At 39.5% G+C, this 21,379-nt stretch overlaps 1 protein-coding gene across 1 annotated transcript in view; it reads left to right on the forward strand.

The window, feature by feature from the left end:
• Nucleotides 1-18,400, forward strand: part of grk3 (G protein-coupled receptor kinase 3) — a 70,951-nt gene extending 52,551 nt beyond the window's left edge. The window contains exons 13-21 of the mRNA XM_079804441.1: nt 674-781; nt 3,206-3,272; nt 6,521-6,621; nt 7,235-7,301; nt 9,006-9,101; nt 9,453-9,615; nt 11,304-11,440; nt 13,256-13,369; nt 14,675-18,400. Coding sequence (XP_079660567.1) covers nt 674-781; nt 3,206-3,272; nt 6,521-6,621; nt 7,235-7,301; nt 9,006-9,101; nt 9,453-9,615; nt 11,304-11,440; nt 13,256-13,369; nt 14,675-14,836 — 1,015 coding nt within the window. The 3' untranslated portion in view covers nt 14,837-18,400. The remainder of the gene's footprint in view (nt 1-673; nt 782-3,205; nt 3,273-6,520; nt 6,622-7,234; nt 7,302-9,005; nt 9,102-9,452; nt 9,616-11,303; nt 11,441-13,255; nt 13,370-14,674) is intronic.
• Nucleotides 18,401-21,379: the final 2,979 nt, after the last annotated feature.

A 21,379-nucleotide genomic window follows, 5' to 3' on the forward strand; every position in this document is an offset into this window, starting at 1 on the left:
AATTGAAATGCACATTCATCTTTCCAGCGCTGAAGTACCCCTTTAATATTTTTGTGAAAACAGTGATACTTTTTCTTTGAGGAATAGAAAGTTCAAAAGAACAGCATTTATTTGAATTAGAAAGCTTTTGTGACATTACACTTTTGATTAATTTAAAGTGTCATTGCTGAACAAAAATTATTTATTTAAAAGAAATCTTATTGACCCCAAACTTTTGATTGGTAGGGCAATAAGCAGACAAACTGATGTTTACAAAGCAAAGCTAAAAAAATGAAGTTGAAAAAATTCAATTCTTGTGGATATGATGTCATAGATTGGACAATTTTACATACATTTACATGTCAGCACCAATTTAATGCTCATTTCAATAAAAAAAATTAAATGTTCTCATTTAAATATAGACGGTACAATCTTAAAGGCACAGTAGCACAAACATCCTAGTAAATTCAAAGGGTCAGAGAGAGGATGTAAAACAAAATGTAAATGCTAGTAATTAGTTTTTGGACACATTAGAGTATGGACACATAAAATGACATTTTTATGTGTAATCTAGCTGTTCTTTTGACTGTGTTATGTATGAGAATGAGTTTTGTTGTGTTTACAGTCAGTGTGTGTTCAGCCTGGGGGGTGTGTACGCTTTGAATTTAATGTGCATTAATTGCTGTGTTTGCAGAGGTACCCATGGCTACATGGCACCTGAGGTTCTGCAGAAAGGAACAGCGTACGACAGCAGCGCCGACTGGTTCTCTCTGGGCTGCATGCTGTTCAAACTCTTGCGAGGGTAAGACCGCCCTCTGCAGCGGCCCGCTCATGAATTCTTTATCTGTCTCTCTCTCTCTCTTTTAGTCTCTGTCTGTGTTTCTCACCTGTTTGATGTGGAGTGTAAGGTTTAAATGTCAGGGGTTTGGAAGCAGGAGGTCAGGAGCAGACATCATAGAGAAAAAAGGCAGAGAGAGAGGGGGTGGAAACCACTGAAACGGTTGCTAGGTAGAGAGTGGGGGGTGAGAGGAAGATGTAATGGGGGGGGCGGGGTCTGGTGCATGTCTTTCCATTGAGTTGTATGTCACACACACTTCAAAGCAGAATGAAAGCGGGTCAGAATCAGGCATGGAAAGCTCTCTATACATTTAAACTTTACTCTCCACATAAATAAATGTACATATGTACAAAAAATGTGGCCTTTTATTGTGGCCAGCCTAAGGCACTCCTGTGCAATAATCATGCTGTCTAATCAGCATCTTGATATGCCACACCTGTGAGGTGGATGGATTATCTCGGCAAAGGAGAAGTGCTCACTAACACCGATTTGTGAACAATATTTGAGAGAAATGGGCGTTTTGTGTACATATAATTTTTTATGTTCATATAATGTTAATGTTGCGTTTATGATTTTGTTCATTATGTGTATATACATACTGTGTGTATGTAAAATGATGAATTATAATTTTATAAAAATAATTTATAGCATTTTAAATAGGGATGTCCTGATCCGATCATGTGATCGGAAATCGGGCCAGATCACGTGGTTTGAGACTCGATCGGAATCAGACGTTACCTCCCGATCAGGACTCGGATGTATATATGTACAGGGCTGGATTAACATAAGGGCTAGCTGGGGCTGAATCCCCAGGGCCCGAGCACAGAGGTGGCCCGTGATTGACAGAGGAAATGATTGACAGTCGATCGGGAGAACCTAAACTTTTCCTGGAGCGCCGCTCGCCAAACCCCACCACGCCCCCACATATTAAGCGCTGTTATTTACCCGAGTGCTGCAAATGCATGGGATTGGGAACAAGCATCAAAAGCTAGAAACGGCATGATTAAACCGCGAGCGCATCCAACAGACTCGAAGCGCGAGAGCAGCTGGATCGTCTCACACACAGCGCTGACGAACTCGTTCAGCGATTTTGCCGCTCTATTGAAGTGATAACGAGTTACGAGCACCAGGCAGTCGCTTTATCCATTTGAATTTGATACAAGCGCAACATATTGTGTACAGTAAAGGCTCTGTGGAGAAACTAGCTGAACAAGACTGAATAGCTCCGACCATGTAAACCGAAGTGTTTAGGTAAACTAGGCTGCCTACACGATGGCCGTGGCCAGCTAACGTTATGAGGTCTGGACCTCTGTATTTTTACGAGGTGTAGATAATACATTTAGTCATTTAGTAGACACTTTTATCCAAAGTGACTTACAAATGAGAACAATAGAAGCAACTAGAACAGTCAAGGGCAACAAAGTGTTAATATGTGTTAGATGTAATAAATGTTGCGAAATAATTGCCTAATAGAGTATTAACACTACTTTAATGCTGCAAGGATATCTTCTTGTCTGAGCTGCCCTGCCTGCGGTCGGTCACCGTCACCGCTCCTCAATGTCTAAATATTTGAGATGACCAATCAAATTAAAGTATGCAGGCTTTATACGCAGAAGCTGCTGTGCGAGTAACAACGCTTCAGTAAACGGTGCGAGATGCAAGTAGCCAAACTAAACATATTTGTCATATTTGACAGCTGTTTTAATATATCAAATGTTAAACAAACAATGAAAAGACTATCAACCAGAGCTCAGCTTTAGGAGGGGAAGAGACAGGGCAAGAGAAGGAGACAAAAAGAAAGAGTGATGTAAATGAGGAGGCTTATAGAAATGAGAGAATGATGAAAAAAGGAGAGAGGAGGTATGACAGATAATCTACTGCCCACTAACATATCGAAGTATATACTTATATTATAGAAGTTTTGGATCGGGACTCGGTATCGGTAGATACTCAAAATTAAATGACTCGGACTCGAGGGCAAAAAAAATTGATCGGGACATCCCTAATTTTAAATCTTACTTGTTCAATGTTAATATATGTATGCATGATTATAAATGTTTATTTGTAATTTTATATAAATAATTCATATCATTTTATTTTAACTTTTTGAGAATTTAGTAAATTATCAATATCAACACTACCAATAAGCCATCTGAAGGATGTCAAACCATCTCAATTGTTGCTTTACACCAAGGCAACAAGTAAGACAACGATTTGCTTGTGTCTCACGGTCAACAACTGAGATTGAAACATTTTTGAACTCTCATGGAAACCCCCCTCCCACCTACCTGTCTCTGCTAAATCACCACATGTGTCTTTCTGTTTGACGTTGTGAGACTGAGCACTTTGTGTGTGGTTACATGAACTCTGTTTCTGCTGTTCTCATAGGCACAGTCCATTCAGACAGCACAAGACCAAAGACAAACATGAGATTGACCGCATGACCCTTACCATGGTAAGCAACTACACCCAGCTTTGATTTTGTCATTCTCTGTTGTTTGTCTTTATGTACCTTCACACATAATTACATATATATATGAGAGAGATCTAATTTAAAATTGCAACCACCCAGATCGTAGTTATAGCTTTAAAGACTTTAAGTGAAGTGTTACCTATTCAAACTTCAAGTTCAAACTGGAAAGTGTCTTTTGGAGAGCACCTTTATGCTGAATGACGGCTATTGCAGTGAAACAGGAGATAGATAAACGAGCCACAGCTTTCCATGGAAGTGAAGAGGGAGCATTTCATCATTGGAGCACCTGTGCCTCTACACCCACTGTTTAACAAGGGAACGCTAATGGAGAGGAATTTGCATCCACGCTTTGCATTTACTGTCCTCCTCTCACCATTGCAGTAATTTAGTCCTCACCGAGCTGCCACGCTCTTGACTGCTGTACAGTCACCAAAAAGGAAGTCACTTGTTTTTAATGCTGATTTGGGACTTTTTGTAGTTTCCCTTTAAAACGAAGACACAAGCGAGCTGTTTATTTAGGCGTCAATTCTCCCAAGGCAAAAATATGCTACCTTCTGAGACACCTGGGTTTGATTAAAATCATAATCAGCATTGCATGCATCTTTCAGAGATAAGGCAGGCCCAGAATACTTTGCAACAACTTGCTAATATCAGACTCTATTTCGCTGCTTATGAAGGTCGTTTCAAAGAGTCATTATGACTTAAAACATAAAGTGCTTCCCAATTTGCCTGCTTATGCACTATTCTATTAGCCTGACGTCGTCATGAGTCTGATACTGCTACATTGGGCTGTGATTATGGGGAATGTTTCAACCGAACCAGGAAAGAAAATGCACTCAATTGGATAGACCTATAACCAATCAGAGCAACGGAGTAAGTATGTTGAGCAACGCGTTGAAGTTGAGGTCCTGACTTCGAGGGGGCCAGTCCAGCATTTTCAATGTTCCAGCAGATTCCTTCCGTCGCAGGTAGTTCCGGCAATAGTTAAAAGAAAGTTCCGGGTCATTGTTCTCTTGGAAAATAAATCCAGGCCCAATAAGACAACTCCCAAATGCCAAGCGTTCTAATAATTTTGGCCACCCCTGTACGCAGTAGAGGTGCTATCAGACTTCAACGTTGAATGATAAAATAATCTTATACTATAGATTATATCTCAAGTATCTCAATTTCCATGATCGATCGTCGTTACAATTAACAATCAATTCATCGTTAGCCTTCATACTGCAATATGCGTCTACAGCAGTGGCTTATAGTCAACAGCATGGTGTTTTGAGCAGCATTTGCACACCTTGTCATGTTCCTCACCAAATGGGGGTTTAGTCTAAATAAAGGGATGGAGGGATTGGAAAATGAGTCGATGTGATTCATCATTTAATTAAATTACTTATTTGATAATCAAATATAATGACTAATACAATGTGTCACCAACGCCACTTCAGATGTGTGCTATTCAGAATGTGTGGACGCGCTGAAAATGGCAACTAAACCCAATGAATTCACAACAATTTATTAAATTGGTGTTCTCATTAATGTTATGCAATTTGACAGTCTCAATCATAGTTATTAGTTGTGCATTGCTGTTTGAGCTGCCTGTGCTGAAGCTGAAGCTGATCACCGGCACACTTTACTACCACGTTAATTCTTAACCAAATGCATCCTATATGAGATGAATCAGATATAGCTAGGCCTACACAAAATAAACACAATATCACAACTTGGCACAAAACAGAAGGCTGTGAATGCACACGCACATATAGTCATGATGAAGATGAAACTCCAGCTGTAAAACGGTCCCAAACAGAACTCTGGCACGCTCGCATCATTATTCCTCATGTGTCTGCTTTATGTGTTTCGTGGTTGAGCAGCACGCACACGCATGACCCTGCTTAATCGGCGATCAATACGTTTTATCAATTGAATATATTTTCGACAATTAATCATTAACATCCCTAATCCCAAGCATAAAGAACTTGGGAAAAACTGTTCAGAAATCAGCACAAAGACCTGTCCGGTGTCCAAGCAGGTGATGTTCAGCAAAGGCGTTAAACAGTTTTCCTCTGACAAGCAAGATGATCATGTTTTGTTTGGAAACTGGGACACAAAGATTTTGAGCCAAGACTGACAGTGCTGACACAATGTACCGAGGTTTGATTTTCTTTCCTTTTTACACTGTCCAGCAGTAAATCTCGTCTTTTTTTTTTTTCTCTGATGAAATAAGACATTCCAGTGGACTGACACAATAATTTAGCTTCTGAGGTTTGTTTTCGGATGCCGACCTCCCAAGGAAAATGATCTCCAGATTTCATTAGTCAAGGATTTAGAAGGTAACTTGTAAAATAAGCGGTTTTATACTCCCATCAGATTTAGTTAAGATTGGACTGGAAAACTTCATGACGCAGAGGTTGATTGGCCAACATAGACTACTGTTTAAAAGTTTGGAGAGTACGATTTTTTTGTTTGTTTTTTGAAAGAGTTTATGCTCGCCAAGGCTGCATTTATTTGATCAAAAATACTCTCAAACAGTAAAATTTTGAGATGTTATTACAATTTCAAATGACTCTTTTCTATTTTAATATGCATGGCAAAGCATCATTATGGCAATATTTCAGCATCATTACTCCAGTCTTCAGTGTCACATGTTCCTTCAGAAATATTGTAATATTTGCTGCCCATGAAACATTACTTATAAATGTCAATTTTTGTGGGTACATTTTTTTTTCCCCCAGTGTTCTTTGAATAGAAACGTTTTAATGGTGGTTTATTTAGCAGCTACATGAAACATGCTAAAAACCCTATAGTTCAGTGTTACTGTGATGGAACCTGACAGCCTGAATTGCGTTTGTCTGCGTTTACTGTGACTTTAGTGAATGTTGACCTTGATTTGAATGTGCAGTTGGTGCACTCCCTGTTATGTAAGCGAATTGTTTTGTTTTTTTTGGTTGTCCTCACATTCATTTGTATGATTATGAAGATATTTAAATACCGTTAAGCACTCGGTACTGTTAATGCTCTGTTGATCTAGATGGCAACTAGAAAGTTTGCTGGTCCTGCATATTTGTATTTTAGTAATGAATGTTCTGTGTAAGTGATGAGGAAAGCTAATGAAACAAAAGCAAACAATCGCTCATTTGAATTGTCAGACACCAGGCCACACTGCATGCATAGCAAGTCATGTTTAATGTGACATCAATCCAACTCATGAGCCACTTCCTGTTCCTCTGTTTTATTAGAATGTGGAGTTGCCTGACTCCTTCTCACCTGAGCTCAAGTCTCTCTTGGAAGGGCTCTTACAGCGAGATGTCGCCAAAAGATTGGGGTGTCTGGGGCGGGGGTAAGTCTCCGTCTTCAAGATTAGACATCTGAAATACTGCTGTCACGTTTGATAAAAAAAAAATTAAAAAAAAGGTTTGTAGTGAACTACACAAATAATATATATATATATATATATATATATATATATATATATATATATATATATATATATATATATATATATATATATATATATATATATATATATATATATATATATATATATATATATTGTTTGTAGTGAACTACACAAATAATAAAAAAAAATAGTTTGATGCCTCTTGTCTGGATGGAGCGACTGTCTGAAAACATTTAGATTAGACAGAAGAGCATGCTGGGAATTATTTGCAGCTCATTCTGAATTGCTGACACCTGCTGGTCAGAAGTGGGGATGGTTGATAAAGTCTACCTTACCTGTAAAGCAATATATACTCTATAACACAGCCTGTTTTTTCTTTAATGTAAATTATGCTCTGCTCAATACAGCTATAAGGCATAAAAATATTAAGATATTACAAACATTAGCATTGTGATTTTCTGTAAAGCTACTTTGAAATGGTGTCTTTTGTGTGTAGTGCTGAAGAAATAAATTTGACTTACACTTGTCTGAATGTGATCTCTCTTACATGTAGGGCGTCAGAGGTAAAGGAGCATGTGTTCTTCAAGGGAATCGATTGGCAGCAGGTCTATCTCCAGAAGGTGAGATCTTTAACCTTCTGTTTTCAGTATCAGCCCTAAGAAGCCTTGTTGAATTGCTCATAACGTATAGTGTGTTAGAATACGTTTTTGTGTAACTGCAATGTTTAACTGATCAAATTTAGAGTCCGGATGGTTGACTTGTCATCCAACAATTGATTAGCGAGGCTAAGATTTTTTTCTTTTTAGTGGTGCTGCTTTAAAAGGAATGAATTTAGACAAGCATCATTGTGTAGAGTGTATTAGAGTGCTTACAGTGGCTGTTAGCACGCTAAAATCCTCTCCAGGAAGTTGTGACTGCAATTTCATCCCCTTTACTGCACCATCAATGCACAAAGTGAAGCCTTCAACAATACATTTTCGTAAGACAATTACTGTCAGACCTCAAATCATTTCCTGTGAGCAGTGTTCCCATTAGTGTGCCCAATCTGTAGATCTCTGTATGATGAGGACTGTTGTTGTTTTTTTAATAAAAGTTTATAGTTTGTTATACTGAGTCAGAGTGCAACAGTTGGGTTCCAGAAGTAAAAACTCATTCATTTTCTCCATAGGTAAATACATTTTTAATGAATTGATGTTGTTACTTTTACTGTAGCGATCCGTTAGCAATATTTGTAACCGAATTGGTGGTGATAAACTGCATTACCCATGATGCTGTACATAACATTTGTGATTGGTGAGCAAATCATGCCAAAAGAGCTTGAAGGGAACGCCCACTCCCATGAAGCACCAGAAACGACGTAATAAGTGGCTTTCACACCGGAGGAACCTTTTCACAGTTCCTAGAACCACTGGCGTGTTTGCACCGCAGGAATTTTGGGGGAACTAATTTAGCTCCTACTTCATAGTAGGGTCTAACCCAGCACAATAGGAGCTAATTTCTGCTCAGTTAGCGACATTGGACTTCAACCACACGGCAAACGCTTATACTATATCATACACTGTCTACTTTCTTTGTATAACAGTTCTATCTAATAGCATATTAGACAGGACTGTTAAACAGATCGTAAACTAATGAAGACAGAGAATGTGAGAGCTGTGTGCTCAGGCTCTGGCGTTCTCAGTGCCGTCAAAATAAAGGTCCGCCGTGCCATCAAAACAAAAATCACAATAAGCGCGGCTTACGTCACTTCAGAGTTCCTGCTGGCGGTGCGAATGCAATCAGGAAAATGGCCCTAGGGGAGCTTTTAGTTCTCGGGGAACCGCCCTGGTGGTTAGCTCCTATAACTACGTTCCTAGAACTACCCGGTGCGAAAGCCACTTTAGAGTCTTGCTGTGCTATCAAAATACTTAAAAATGTGTGTATATATAGTAGTTTTATATTTCCCCATCGTATTTAATCGTCATTCACAATGCTTCATGGGATTGTATTTTTTTCTCTCACTCAAGACAAACACAGTCTTGTACCTTTTGTCTTTTTGCCCAATTCCCAAATACTTCTTGCTTTTGAATAAAAGTTAATGTTGTGATTCAACTCTTACCTGGTTGGCTTGCTTATAATGCTTTAACAAAGACATACAATTCCCAATGGAAAAAAATGTATATAAAGAAAACTTTCGGAAAAATTGTCGCTGAAAAAGTGGTGTTCCTGATTTACATGAGCGGTAATTCTGCAAGATGAACGAGTCAGTTGTTTTGCACATTCCTGCCATGATCATTTTTCAGAGGGTTTGTGTAATATGAATTTGGTCTGCTATTTGGTTGCAGTACCCCCCACCCCTCATTCCCCCCAGAGGAGAGGTCAACGCTGCAGACGCCTTCGACATCGGCTCCTTTGACGAGGAGGACACCAAGGGAATTAAGGTAAAACCAGTCACCGTGGGACCAAACTTTTCACTTATTCCATTTGGTGCTCAAGGCTGATGTCTTTGCTTCAGCTCAGTGACCATCAAAGTGAACTACTTTTTTTTCAAGTGGACCCAAGATTGTGTCCGGCGCTGAGAGAACTGTATGAAATCTAAGAGCACTTAAGCTTGTCTTTCATGCTTGGAAATCTGGAGGAATTTTCCTCTTTTTAGCTTTTTAAATTACTCCCTTGTAGCCGGAATCTGACTTCCAGCATAAATTCTGGTCCACATTGCTACTTATTCTCACTGAGACTGCCCATTTAGACAGAAAGAGACTGTTATTTTCATCTTTGTGTGTCTCCCTCAGCTGCTTGACAGTGATCAGGAGCTCTATAAGAACTTTCCGCTGGTGATCTCCGAGCGCTGGCAGCAGGAGGTGGCCGAGACGGTGTATGATGCTGTCAACAGTGACACAGATAAGAATGAGGCGCGCAAGCGGGCCAAAAACAAGCAACAGGGCCATGAAGAGGGTGAGACATTGCACATTAGGATTTGTTTTTTTTTGTCAGATTAATTTCTGTGCATTATCCCCCAAAATTCTCATTTCCTTAATGTACGATGGCTTATTATTAAAATGTTATTTTATCTTATATTTATATAAAATAATATACACTATCATTCACAAGTTTGGGGTCGGTAAGATTTTTTTGAAAGAAATCTCAAGCTCACCAAGGCTAAATTAATTTAATCAAAAATTTTGTGAAATATTACAATTTAAAGGAACTGTTTTCTATTTAAATATATTTTAAAAGGTAATTTATTATTGTGATGTAAAGCTGAATTTTCAGCATCATTACTCCAGTCTTCAGTGTCACATGACCCTTCAGAAATCATTCTAATATGATGATTTGATTCTCAAGAAGCGCTTCTTATTATTATCAGTGTTGAAAATGGTTGTGCTGCTTAATATTTTTGTGGAAACCGTAGTAGTAGTTTTTCTTTCAGAATTCTTTGAATAGAAAGCTCAAAAGAACAGCGTTTATTTGAAATGGAAATATTTTGTAACATTTATAAATGTCTTTACTGTCACTTTTGATTAGTTTAATGCTGAATATCAGTATTCATTTCTTTCAAAAAAGTCTTACTTACTTTTATTAAAAATATAAAAAATAAATCAAATAAAAATGTACACTATAATTTTTTTTAATCTTGAAATATAGCCCTGATATTGTAAAATATGTCCACCAAATTATTTTTACTTGTTTTTTTTTTTTTTTTTTTTTTTTTTTGAGAAATCTTTTTATATACACTTTCATATACAAGTTTGTGCCTAGCGTTTGTGTCAACGCAATGTACACAGAACAGCTGGTTGTAAAATACTGTTTGTAAACATCCTGCTTCCAGCTCTTATTCAGCAAACTCTCATTTTCTATCTTCTGAGAACTGTAGTGGGTTGTTTGGGAGTGACTTGTATTTGGGACTTCCAGAGGGTCAAGAGAAATATTTTGAATGTGTTTTCATTAAATCTAATGAACAGCCGCTCTGGGCGTCGCATTGTCTGCAGCACTCGGTCATTTACCCAGGTTTTAAGGGGTCCAAGAGATTGTTTTTTTGTGGAAACTCCAGTTTGCATTAAATCATAAGCTGTATACGGAAATGACAAGCAGTAATTTCACACGGCGGTGCCGAGAGAAGAAAACGGCCTCTGCTACGGTAGTGCTAAATTCTCCAGCATGAATTAAAGGCCCAGGTGACGTCAGCTAATCGTCTTTCACGGGTCCAGTGTCAGTTCCACCAGCGACCTCGAGGGCAGGCTTGAACCAAACGTACTTGTTAGCAGTGCTGGTGCCACGTGCTTTCCTCAAGGGAAAGACACAGCACCCATCACATGACCGTCTGTGTGATGGTCAGAAATAGATCTGAAAGAGTCCATGTAATTTAGCAAACAGCGATTTAATCGCATGCGTCACGACCCCAAGATACAAGCACAGGAGTTGTGAGCAGGATTTGGAGTGGGTTAAACTGTGATTAGGTCATTTATTCACTCTCATGTCTTTCTAAATGTGACTTTCTTCTCCAGAACACAAAAAAATATAATGAATATGAAATGAGAAAATACCAAAATTGAAGTAAATACAGCTATTTATACCAAGATGATGTTGAGCGTCCAACAATTGAGCATTATGTAATTGCGAGTGTCTGTGTGGTGTTTGTGCAGACTACGCGCTGGGGAAGGACTGTATTATGCATGGCTACATGCTGAAGCTAGGAAACCCCTTCCTGACACAGTGGCAGCGGCGGTATTTCTACCTATTTCCCAACCGCGTTGAGTGGAGAGGCGAAGGAGAGTCTCGGGTAAGTGTTTTTTGTGCGTTTTCTTTGTGTTTGAATCTATATAAGGGGTTAAAAGACCATTTTTTGAGAATGAACATTGCCTGTGTTGTCCCTGCGCTGTAGGAACATTGGACTAAAACTTTAAAAAAACATAAATTTAAGGTGAGTCTGGTGCATTTTAGCTGATTCCCCCTCCTTTCATTTTTCATCATCCGTTTTAGACCAGGAATGATCAGGATTTTGTTAAATATTCTAAGGGGAGGAGGAATAGCATCACTTTAGATCGTAGTGCTCCATGCTGTTGCGAAATTCCCATAGTGACGTAGGTTCACCTGCAGCCGCGTTAAGTGAAGCCGCAAACCATTGAGACGCCCACCTCTCCTTTTAATATCCTCTGCTTCTTTCCACCGCTAAACCAATCCCTCAGTCTTTCCCGTCCGGAGGAAGCGATTGCGTTTGCGCGCAGGTCTGTGTAATGCAGAAGTAGGTCACTGCAGATTCCCAGGGGCCAGAGAGTTTCTGCCCTGATCTGTAACTAAGATAAAGAAGTGCAGATTTCACCAATTTCCTGCATTTTCATCTCCCTGAGCTCCCGGATCTTCAATCTGAAGGGTAAATGCACTTCCTGTGGAACATGTTGGAGATGAGATGCATGGAAACCACTCACAAGTCAGATTTGGAAGCAGTGATGCTTATTCTTGACAAAATTTTCACTTTTAGAGAGGCAACCTGGCTTTAATTAATTTGTTCATTTATTTAATTTAATTTTAAAGTGCTTTATATATTGTGCTGTTTAAACTTATGTTAGACTTAATTCATTTTTATGTATGATCTTTTAGTTTTCACCCATCCTGTTCCAGATAGAAATAGTTCATATTATTATTTACTATCAATTTAATATTAAATTCACTAGATTATCCAAAAGTAGCAATTACAACATAATCTAATATTAAAAATGCATATTTTTCAGTTAAATAAATTTGCTTCATGCTACCCAACCTCAGTATAGATATATAATATTGTTATTTGTATTTATTTATTTATATTTGATCATAACACAAACATACTCTATACAGTGTTATTTGAAAAATTATTTTCTATTCTGGCAACTATTTTTGTTTTAATTCATTTTTTGGACTTGGATGTATGATAATATTACAACAAAATATTTAATTGTCTGGCTTATTAAAAAAGCCATTACAACAGTTATTTAATATTTATAAAATCCATTAATTTAAGTAAAAATAATTATATTGTCTAATTTACTGTTACCATAGTATTAAAGTTTCTGCCTAACCTTAGTATTTTTTTAACTTCCAATCACTGCATCCCTTGTTTTGTGCTTTGACTGTATAGTGGTGTTTGAAAATCATTTTCTATTCTGACAGCTGGAACGGTGAGCAAAAGGCTTCTTTGGGGAATCTTTTCACACAGAAACATACTTTAAATCAAGGTCCTTAGAAACCAGACTGAATGTGGTCGTGTCGTTTAGAGGAAAAATGTTTGTACAGAAGTGAGATGTCTTCCATTATCCTTCAGTCTGAGGGGAATCAGGTATCCAATGTAGACGGTTACATGAGACGCTACGTCTGCAGCCTGTTGTACCAACACTGACTCACTGAGTACAAGAACAGCTTGTCATTCGTGTCTTTTCTCCCTCGTAGCCTGAGACAACCTCTAGGAGTGACGCCCATAGATGCATATACCTGAAGAATAGGATAAAATCCCACCCATCCAGAGCTAGCGGGTAGCATGGCGTGTTCCTCGCAAACTCTGTAGGATAGTCTGTGAGAAGACTCTTACAGGGATGCGCTAATTAGTCTTTCCTCCCTCCAGCAAAACCTGCTGACCATGGAGCAGATCGTGACTGTGGAGGAGACGCAGATCAAGGACAAAAAGTGCATCCTGCTGAGGATCAAAGGAGGGAAACAGTTTGTCCTGCAGTGCGAGGTAGGGCACCTTCATGCTGTTCTCATCGTGGGTTTCTCTCTTCCCCTTTTGCTCTTGTATTATCTTGCTTCACTTGTATTGTTCCCTTTGCATCTGTACCAAAGTATAGTAAGTTGTCTTATGATTATAAATCAGTAATATCAGATATCAGAATAAATCAGGGTGTATAACACACAATTTCTGCCAGTCTCATGTTAATCTTGAGTACCTATAGAGTAGTATTGCATCCTTCATATCTCTGAAGAGTCTTTAGTTTGATCATATTTATAAAAGACAGATACACTGTACCGATTCTTTCTGAAAACAGACGAGCACGTGCAGGTGGGCGGTGTTAAAGAGTCAGGAGCGCACATACACATACACACACACACACACGGAATACATCACGGCATTATCCCTGGATAGCTTTCGACTCACTATACGTTCGTGTTGGTTACATTATATGCACTTACGCGCCGATTGCCAACAAAACAGACATTTGATGCAGTTTCACTCACTGCCTGCGGTTTCGACTCAGTTTCAGTCACAAAAATAGGACAACAAAAGTAAAGCACTGACTCTGTGGGCTTCTTATATATGATCATATTAAATTATCCAGGAAAAATGCAGTGTCTCTGTTGGCTTCATAGCAGAACTTCTGTTCTAGGAAACGTTCCTTATCTCTTGAAGTTTTTGAGTCTGCTTTCTGCCGGGAATATTTTTTCCCATCAGTGCAGGAGCAACATCAGAAGTGCACGTCCGCACATTTGCAGACCTTACATTGATTCTAGCCGAAATTAAACCACATAAGGGGCTGATTTGAAACGCTTTTTACAGGCAGCTCGTGCCATACAAATATCGTTCACATTAAATGAATGAGCCCTCAGCTTGACTGATTCCAATCCAGTTTGCATGTTAAAGATACTCTACGCACAAAAAAATGCAAAAACAATTCTATCAATACTTACATTTATATTTATTCATATAACAGATGCTTTTATCCAAAGTGACTTACAAATGAGGAATACAAGCAATTCATCTCGAGGCAATAAACACGAGAAGTGCTAGTAATACGTTTGAGACCTCATTGAGAAAGGTACGAGTTAGAACAGGGAAAATATATTTAAAATGAACTTTACTGGCTTTCAGATGGCTGTCTTGTTTTGCCCCATCTACAAAAGATGCACTTGTCCAAAACTGTATTATTTTAAATGGTGCCTAAAATGCTGTCTAGGTAGCTCACTAGGGTTTTATCCATTAGTGTTCTTGCTTTTAAATAACAAATCAGATGAGGATAAATTGCTAATGTTCTTCCTCTTCTCACAGAGTGACCCAGAGTTCGTACAGTGGAAGAAAGAGCTCACCGAAGCATTCACCGAGGCCCAGAAGCTGCTGCGTCGTGCCCCCAAAGTCATCGGCAAGGGGCGAACTAACGTGGTGGAACTGTCCAAACCTCCACTCACTCACCGCAACAGTAATGGCCTGTGAGCCGCCCACCTCCCGCCACCCTTGTCCACTGCTCCTCTCCATCCTTTTCATCAACACACACATGCACACGCTCTCACACTCTCTCCCAGCAAAATGCTTGTCCAGCACCATCAGGCTTCCCAACCGGCACAGTGAGCCGCCACATGGTCCATCTTGGAAGGTTCTGCTGGACTGTGTCCTGCTGTTCCTCAACTGTCTGTCAATAAAATACACACACACACACACACACACACACACACACACACACACACACACACACACACACACACACACACACACACACACACACACACACACACACACACACACAGAGTTGCTTGGGGTTGGTGTCACTCCAGGATAATGCTCAAGAACAATCAGTGATGTCAATGCTGAACCTGGGACCTTGTTTTGACCAGTGGTGCAGGCTGGGATACTGCACCTCTGTTGTGAGCATGTCACTCTTGTTTCTTCTGTGATCCCCACATTCTCCTTGCACACGCTGGCATGCTCGTAAATAGGCAAAGAAAAAGGCCTCTGCTGTAAGGGTCCCAAAAACCCAACCAATGTCCACTTGGAGCTTCTTTCCCAAGTGGCAGCGTGCTAGAGCCGGACAGTATCAGTACCTCTGCTGCAGGAGCATGTGGATCCCTTTCGGCAAGGGAAACTAGAGCCATGCGGCCTGAGAGAGCTAATCAGATGAAAACAATCTCAATGGCTTGAGACGATATCACTCCCATTGTCTTTTCATGTCCTTTGTGGAAACGCCAAGGCCACCTCACGGACTGTGCCATTCTTGAAGCGTATGCTTTGCACCACTTTCTGTCAACATTGTGGGCGCATGGCATGCATGCAGTTTCATAGTAAATGGATTCGGATTTGTGGACTGTTGTGGCACCCGACCCCTGTCCTGTACTTGTAAAGTACAAAAGTCTTCGACACTTCCTTGATACTCGCTGTCGGATTGAACAAGTGTAACCGCATGAGTTGCGAGTGTTGTGCACATCCAAGTTGTGCTCTCACAACATACAGTGTAAAAATTAGGGAGCAGTTTTCTTTCTTTCTTTTTTTTTTTTTTTTGGTGCTCAGCCCTTGTAAAAACCAAATTCAGTTGGGTTGCTGCGTGCCCGTTGTGTGTGTACACGATGCAAAAAGTAGGTGTTGTTGCTTTAAAGGATAAGCCCCCATGTTGTCACCTGGAAGAATTGTTTTCTTTCACCTTGAATGTATTTTTTTGTTTCTCTGTTCTTTTTTTTTTCTCGAGGGTGGAGTGATTTACGCTGCTTGACACAATGGGAAGGAATGTGGCAGGATGTTTACGAGGACACGCCCCCTTCTTGAACCCACCCCCTTCCCCATGAACCCGCAGAAGTGCAAAAAGTGCCAATGAAATAAACGTTAACTTGAGACACCTGAGAATTCCTCGAGTCCAGGCTGCGTCGCCTCGATCTCCCTGTGAACGGCTCCGAGAACAGTGTTGAAAAAACGGAACTGCGCTTGAACAGCTTCGGAGTACATAAACGCCAGCGGACGGTTGACGATGCATGATGTCTCGGTTAGAGGGACCACTTAGGAAGTAAGCAGCAGCAGCAGCAGCATCCCTGGAGTCTTTTATCCGACTGTATATACGAATCCTTTCTCTGTGCATCTACAGTATAATCTTCTTGACAATGTTTGCATATATGGCGAATCTCTGTCTCTGCCTGTCTGTGTTTGTCCCTATGTCTCAGCTTGGGGGCGGGCGGGCGGGGTGGGCGGGGTTCACATCTGTCAATCTGTGGCACGTGCAAACCTCAGGCTGAGAGAACTGTGCGTTCGCGCCTCTTTTAGGACCATCGGTGTGAAAGAGCGGAGAGTTGGATGACTTATCTCATAATGAGGTGCGAGGAGGTCTTCTGTCTGTCTGTGTCTGTCTGTCTTTGTGCGTAGTTATGCCGCCGCTTCCGAGGGCGAGACGTGCGACGCGGCATCACCATTATCCATTCACGGACAGACACACTGTTATTAAGAACGAAGGTAGTACGCTCGCACTCACAGGTGTTCGGAAAGGTGGGCTGCTTGGATCGTGGAATGAGAGACAACTTAAAACCATTTGTTGTAAGGCTTGATTTGAATATAGTTTAAATTTTTATATTGTTTTGAATGTGACGCAAATGCAGATTTCTATAGATGACATATTTTTTTGAGCATGTTATTTTGTTTTTGTTTGTTTTTTGGAATGGAAAAACAAGCACAGCTTAACAGGCATGAGATGATTTTAAAGAAGTGTTTTCTTCATGTGTATTCAGGTTCTTTTCTTTTTTTTTCATGCAGTCATTTTCTTTTTCTATGACTCCCGTCTGTGCATTTCGAGGGATTTGCATGCGACACTCTGCAGAAATTGCAGGGTTTTGCGAGTCGGACCAGTTTTTGTAGCCTTTAAGTGTCGGGGAGGTGCCATCCTGAGGATGAGGTTTTAGTGCCCTTCAAGGGTTTTATTTTGAGACCAAAATGTTTTGAAATATTATCACTGCACTTTTCCATCACGCTTCACGGGCTGATGAAAAACAAAAATGTGCCAAACGACTGTAGGAGAATGTCCTTGAACCAATGAAAAGCTCATGGGACGCGACGCCTATTTTCGAGACTTAAAATTGGTACGTTTTAACAGGCGAGCGTCGACGAGTTTGTGAGAGGGTACAAAAATGTGACCAAATTCAGGTGACTTGGAACAAGTGTGCCGAGCGATCCTACGTCATGGACGATACACGCCTCGAAGCTACTGACGTGTATCGCGTTTCTCAAGAAGGGTGGCACCTCCGCCAGTCCTAAATATCCATGTTTTATTCAGGGGTTTTATATTTAATTTTAACGTTAGCTTTTCATTCACTTCGTCAGTGTTTGCTTCATTCAAGTGCTTGTGTGTCTGTTCCGTGGCGGTGAATTTGTCTGTGGGCGAACGCAGGTTTTCCAAATGGAAGAGGACGATAAATAGGAATTACAAGAAAATAGAAAAACAAACTAACAAAAATCTAAGTATATATGTGTATATGAAATGAAAACAAACGAGCTTAGGTTTATTTAAAAGATTTTACGACGTAGACACAAAAATTGACTCGGGAAGGGATCGGGTTTGATGTGAGTTCAACTATTTGTGGTGAAGAATCAGCTCCGATCTTGCACATACAAGTTTAGATATTGTACCTACGAGTTGCAGATTATTATTTTTGTTCGTTTAATACAGGACTCTCTTGCTCTCTTTCATATTTATTGTCTGGTCGGGGAGCTAGTCCCTCTGTGCGTGGGTTTACCTAGGGCACGGAGCTGTCGAGTATCCGGGTTTACAGTCAACCGAAACTCTTTTTCATGTGCCACAAACAAACGCAAATACTACTGTCTGGGGTTATTACCATTAAGGTTATGATGAGGATGATGATGATGATGATGATTATAATAATTATTGATAATATTATTCAATGAATGATAATTGTTATTAAAATTATTTTCTTTTGTTTTTTTTTTGTTTTGTTTTTCAGAACAGCTAGGAACATGTGTGTTGGACTGCTTATAAAAACAGTTCAGAAATAAAAGCCCCTTTTTCGTGTTGCCGTGTCTGTTGTCTCCATGCTTTCGGGATTTCTTCTGTTTATGTCAGAACAAGGGCACTCGATTTAAACTAGCTCTTTAGTGCCAGATTTATAAACTGAAACCTCAATTAGGCAACTTTCAGGGCCTGTGATTGAGCTGTGCATTAGTGTTCTGGAGTAAACAGTCCTCTCTTGGATGTGCTCCTTTATCTGCAGCTATAATCGAAGCTCCCGTGATTCTAAGGGTTCTTGAGGTTTATTATCCTCCCCATATTGTAATATCGGTCCTCGTTTACCTCTCTCTTTGTGCCTAGATGTGAAAAAGCTAAATGGTGTTTTTAACCGCACTGATTGAAACTGCAGCAGCCTCAAACGTATTTGGAGGCATAATGTCTAAATGTCATTAGATAAGAAAATCAAAATGCTGATGGACTTGTTCAGTCGGTTCCCCTTGTGAAAGTGTTTTCCTTAAATAGTTTCTTTAAAATGCTTTGTTTTTGTCCTCATGCCATTTTGTCCTATAACCCCTTCGCATAGACATGAAAATGCACCATCCAAACTTAGTTGTTATTCACAAAATGCTTTGGAATATAGACCTACGGTTGGTCTTGTTTTAAAGAGGACACTTGGCAGATTATTGTGAAAGTGAAATGTATATTAAAGCTGCAGTCCATAAGTTTTGCTTTGTCGCCATCTCTGTTTGAAACCTGCAATTGCCGTTATTTGCGGAGTTATCATCTGTACGTGGGTTGTGCATCGGCGGCGCCTCAGCGCGGATGAATCTAATGTTTTGAGGAGTATGTGCGGGTGTGGATACTGTACTTCAGAATCACAGATTCTACGTCTTGGAGTGTAACCTAAATTAAAGTTTTCATCGGAAAATGTCTTCTGAACAAGTAAGTAACATGCCTGCCACTGTTGGAAACAAAACATTACAATAAATCGTGCTACCAGCGGTAATTCAATCTACCAATCGCTCGTATAACATCAAACCGTGCACATTATTATTATTGTTACACTTTGTTCTCAAGTTGTTAATGTTAACAGCATTAGCATTGCGTGACTATGTATATTTAGTGTGTATTAGCGTTACCTGTAGATGCCGTAGAGTCTATTATTTTGCTTTTGACCACGGGTGAATCTCCAGTTGTCACTGAGAGATTTGGGCCTTTCTGAATTACAATCCGCCATCAAAAATGATAAATTGAATTATTCCAGCTGCTGTGAGAAAAGGCTATAAATGATCCGCTCCTTACATGCGATAGCCTACTAGCCGGACTCCTTGATGTTTGTGACGTAATGACGCAGACATGCTTGAATTTCCCACTGAAATCCACCATACCACTCTAATTATAATAACACATTATTTATTACACATTATTATAAGGTTAGGTGATCGTTTTGAACACTGGCTGGTTATGTACTTGCTCACACAATTGATTTTGGATCATTTTTAACCAAAAAAAAGTTACGAACTGCAGCTTTAAAAAACACATTTTACTCTAAATCTGCAAGAAAGGCAAAGCCAAAACATGAACAAGTTGTGTTCCAAGTTATAGGTTGATATCTCACAAAAGCTTTCAGTAAGATTTTGTTTGGGCACAGTACAAAACAGAAGCTCCATTACTGACCATATAAGGCCGCCTCCATTTCCATTTATTGTTTGAGTGATCTGATCTGAACCACATATTTCCATCATTTTCATACAAGTTATGAAGTAGACATCCTATTCAGAAGAAGTATGGGCAGTTTGGCAGTTTTTGATTTGAATAAAACCTCTAATATAACACAAAAGAAGTGCGGAAACAAATGGCGAATCTATAATATTTATCTTCACATTTAAAACATTCAGACCCTTTTTGCCTCAAAAATGTAATGGCTGTTATCTTTTGAACTCTTGGCATGAGGTTTCTACCACTCTTTCACGATTTTTCATGTTCATTGCTATTTCAAAATAAAGGTCTGATGAGTATGGAAATATTCTTGTTGCAAATGAATGAATTACAGCTCCTTTCAAAATGTATTTTGAAAATCACCAGATATAAAAACTAAGTTTGTAAGCTTTCAAATGATATACAGTTGTGGACAGAATTATCGGCCCCTTGGTAAATATGAACAAAGAAGCCTGTAAAAAAAAAGAAAGAAAATTATTTACTTTTGATCTTTTATTTACAAAAATCGAACCTTTCATTGACGTAAAAGAATGGAAAATGTGGGTAAAATCTCTTTATGAAATAAGTGTTTTTCTCCTAAACACGTTGGCCACAATTATTGGCACCCTTTTATTAAATACTTTTTGCAACCACCTTTTCCCAGGATAACAGCTCTGAGTCTTGTTCTATAATGCCTGATGATTTTGGAGAACACCTGACCTCCTCCGTACAGAATCTCTCCAGATCCTTCAGATTCCCAGATACATGATAGTGCTTCTTCTCTTCAGTTCACCCCACTCATTTTCTATAGGGTGCAAGTGATTTGTGTGTTGATTTTGATGTTTGTTTTGGATCGTTGTCCTGATGGAAGATCCAACCACGGCCTATTATATGATTTCTAGCGGAGGCTGTCAGGTTTTGATCTGTTGGTATTTGCTAGAATCTATGATATCATGTATCTGAACAAGATGTCCAGGACCTCCAGAGAAGGAAAAAAAATAGGCCATCTGGCATGTTTGCTGCCAAAAAGCATCAGTTTCATCTGACCACAGAACCAGGCCCCTTTTGAAGTTCCAGTCTAGTCTGACAACTGAATATGCTGGAGTTTGTTTCTAAATGAGCGAGGAGGATTTTTCATGAAACCCTCCCAAACAACATGTGGTGATGTAGGGGCATTATGACGATATAGACACACGTCCTCTTCCAGGCAGATTCATAACATCTTTAGTTGACTTGAACTTATTAACTATTGCCCTGATGGTGGAAATTGGGATTTTTTAATGCTTAAGCTATTTTCTTAGAGCCAATTTTCTATTTTGTGACGCTCAACAATCTTTTGCTGCACA

The sequence above is a fragment of the Gobio gobio genome (assembly GCF_949357685.1).
Source record: "Gobio gobio genome assembly, chromosome: 22".
Lineage (NCBI taxonomy): Eukaryota > Metazoa > Chordata > Actinopteri > Cypriniformes > Gobionidae > Gobio > Gobio gobio.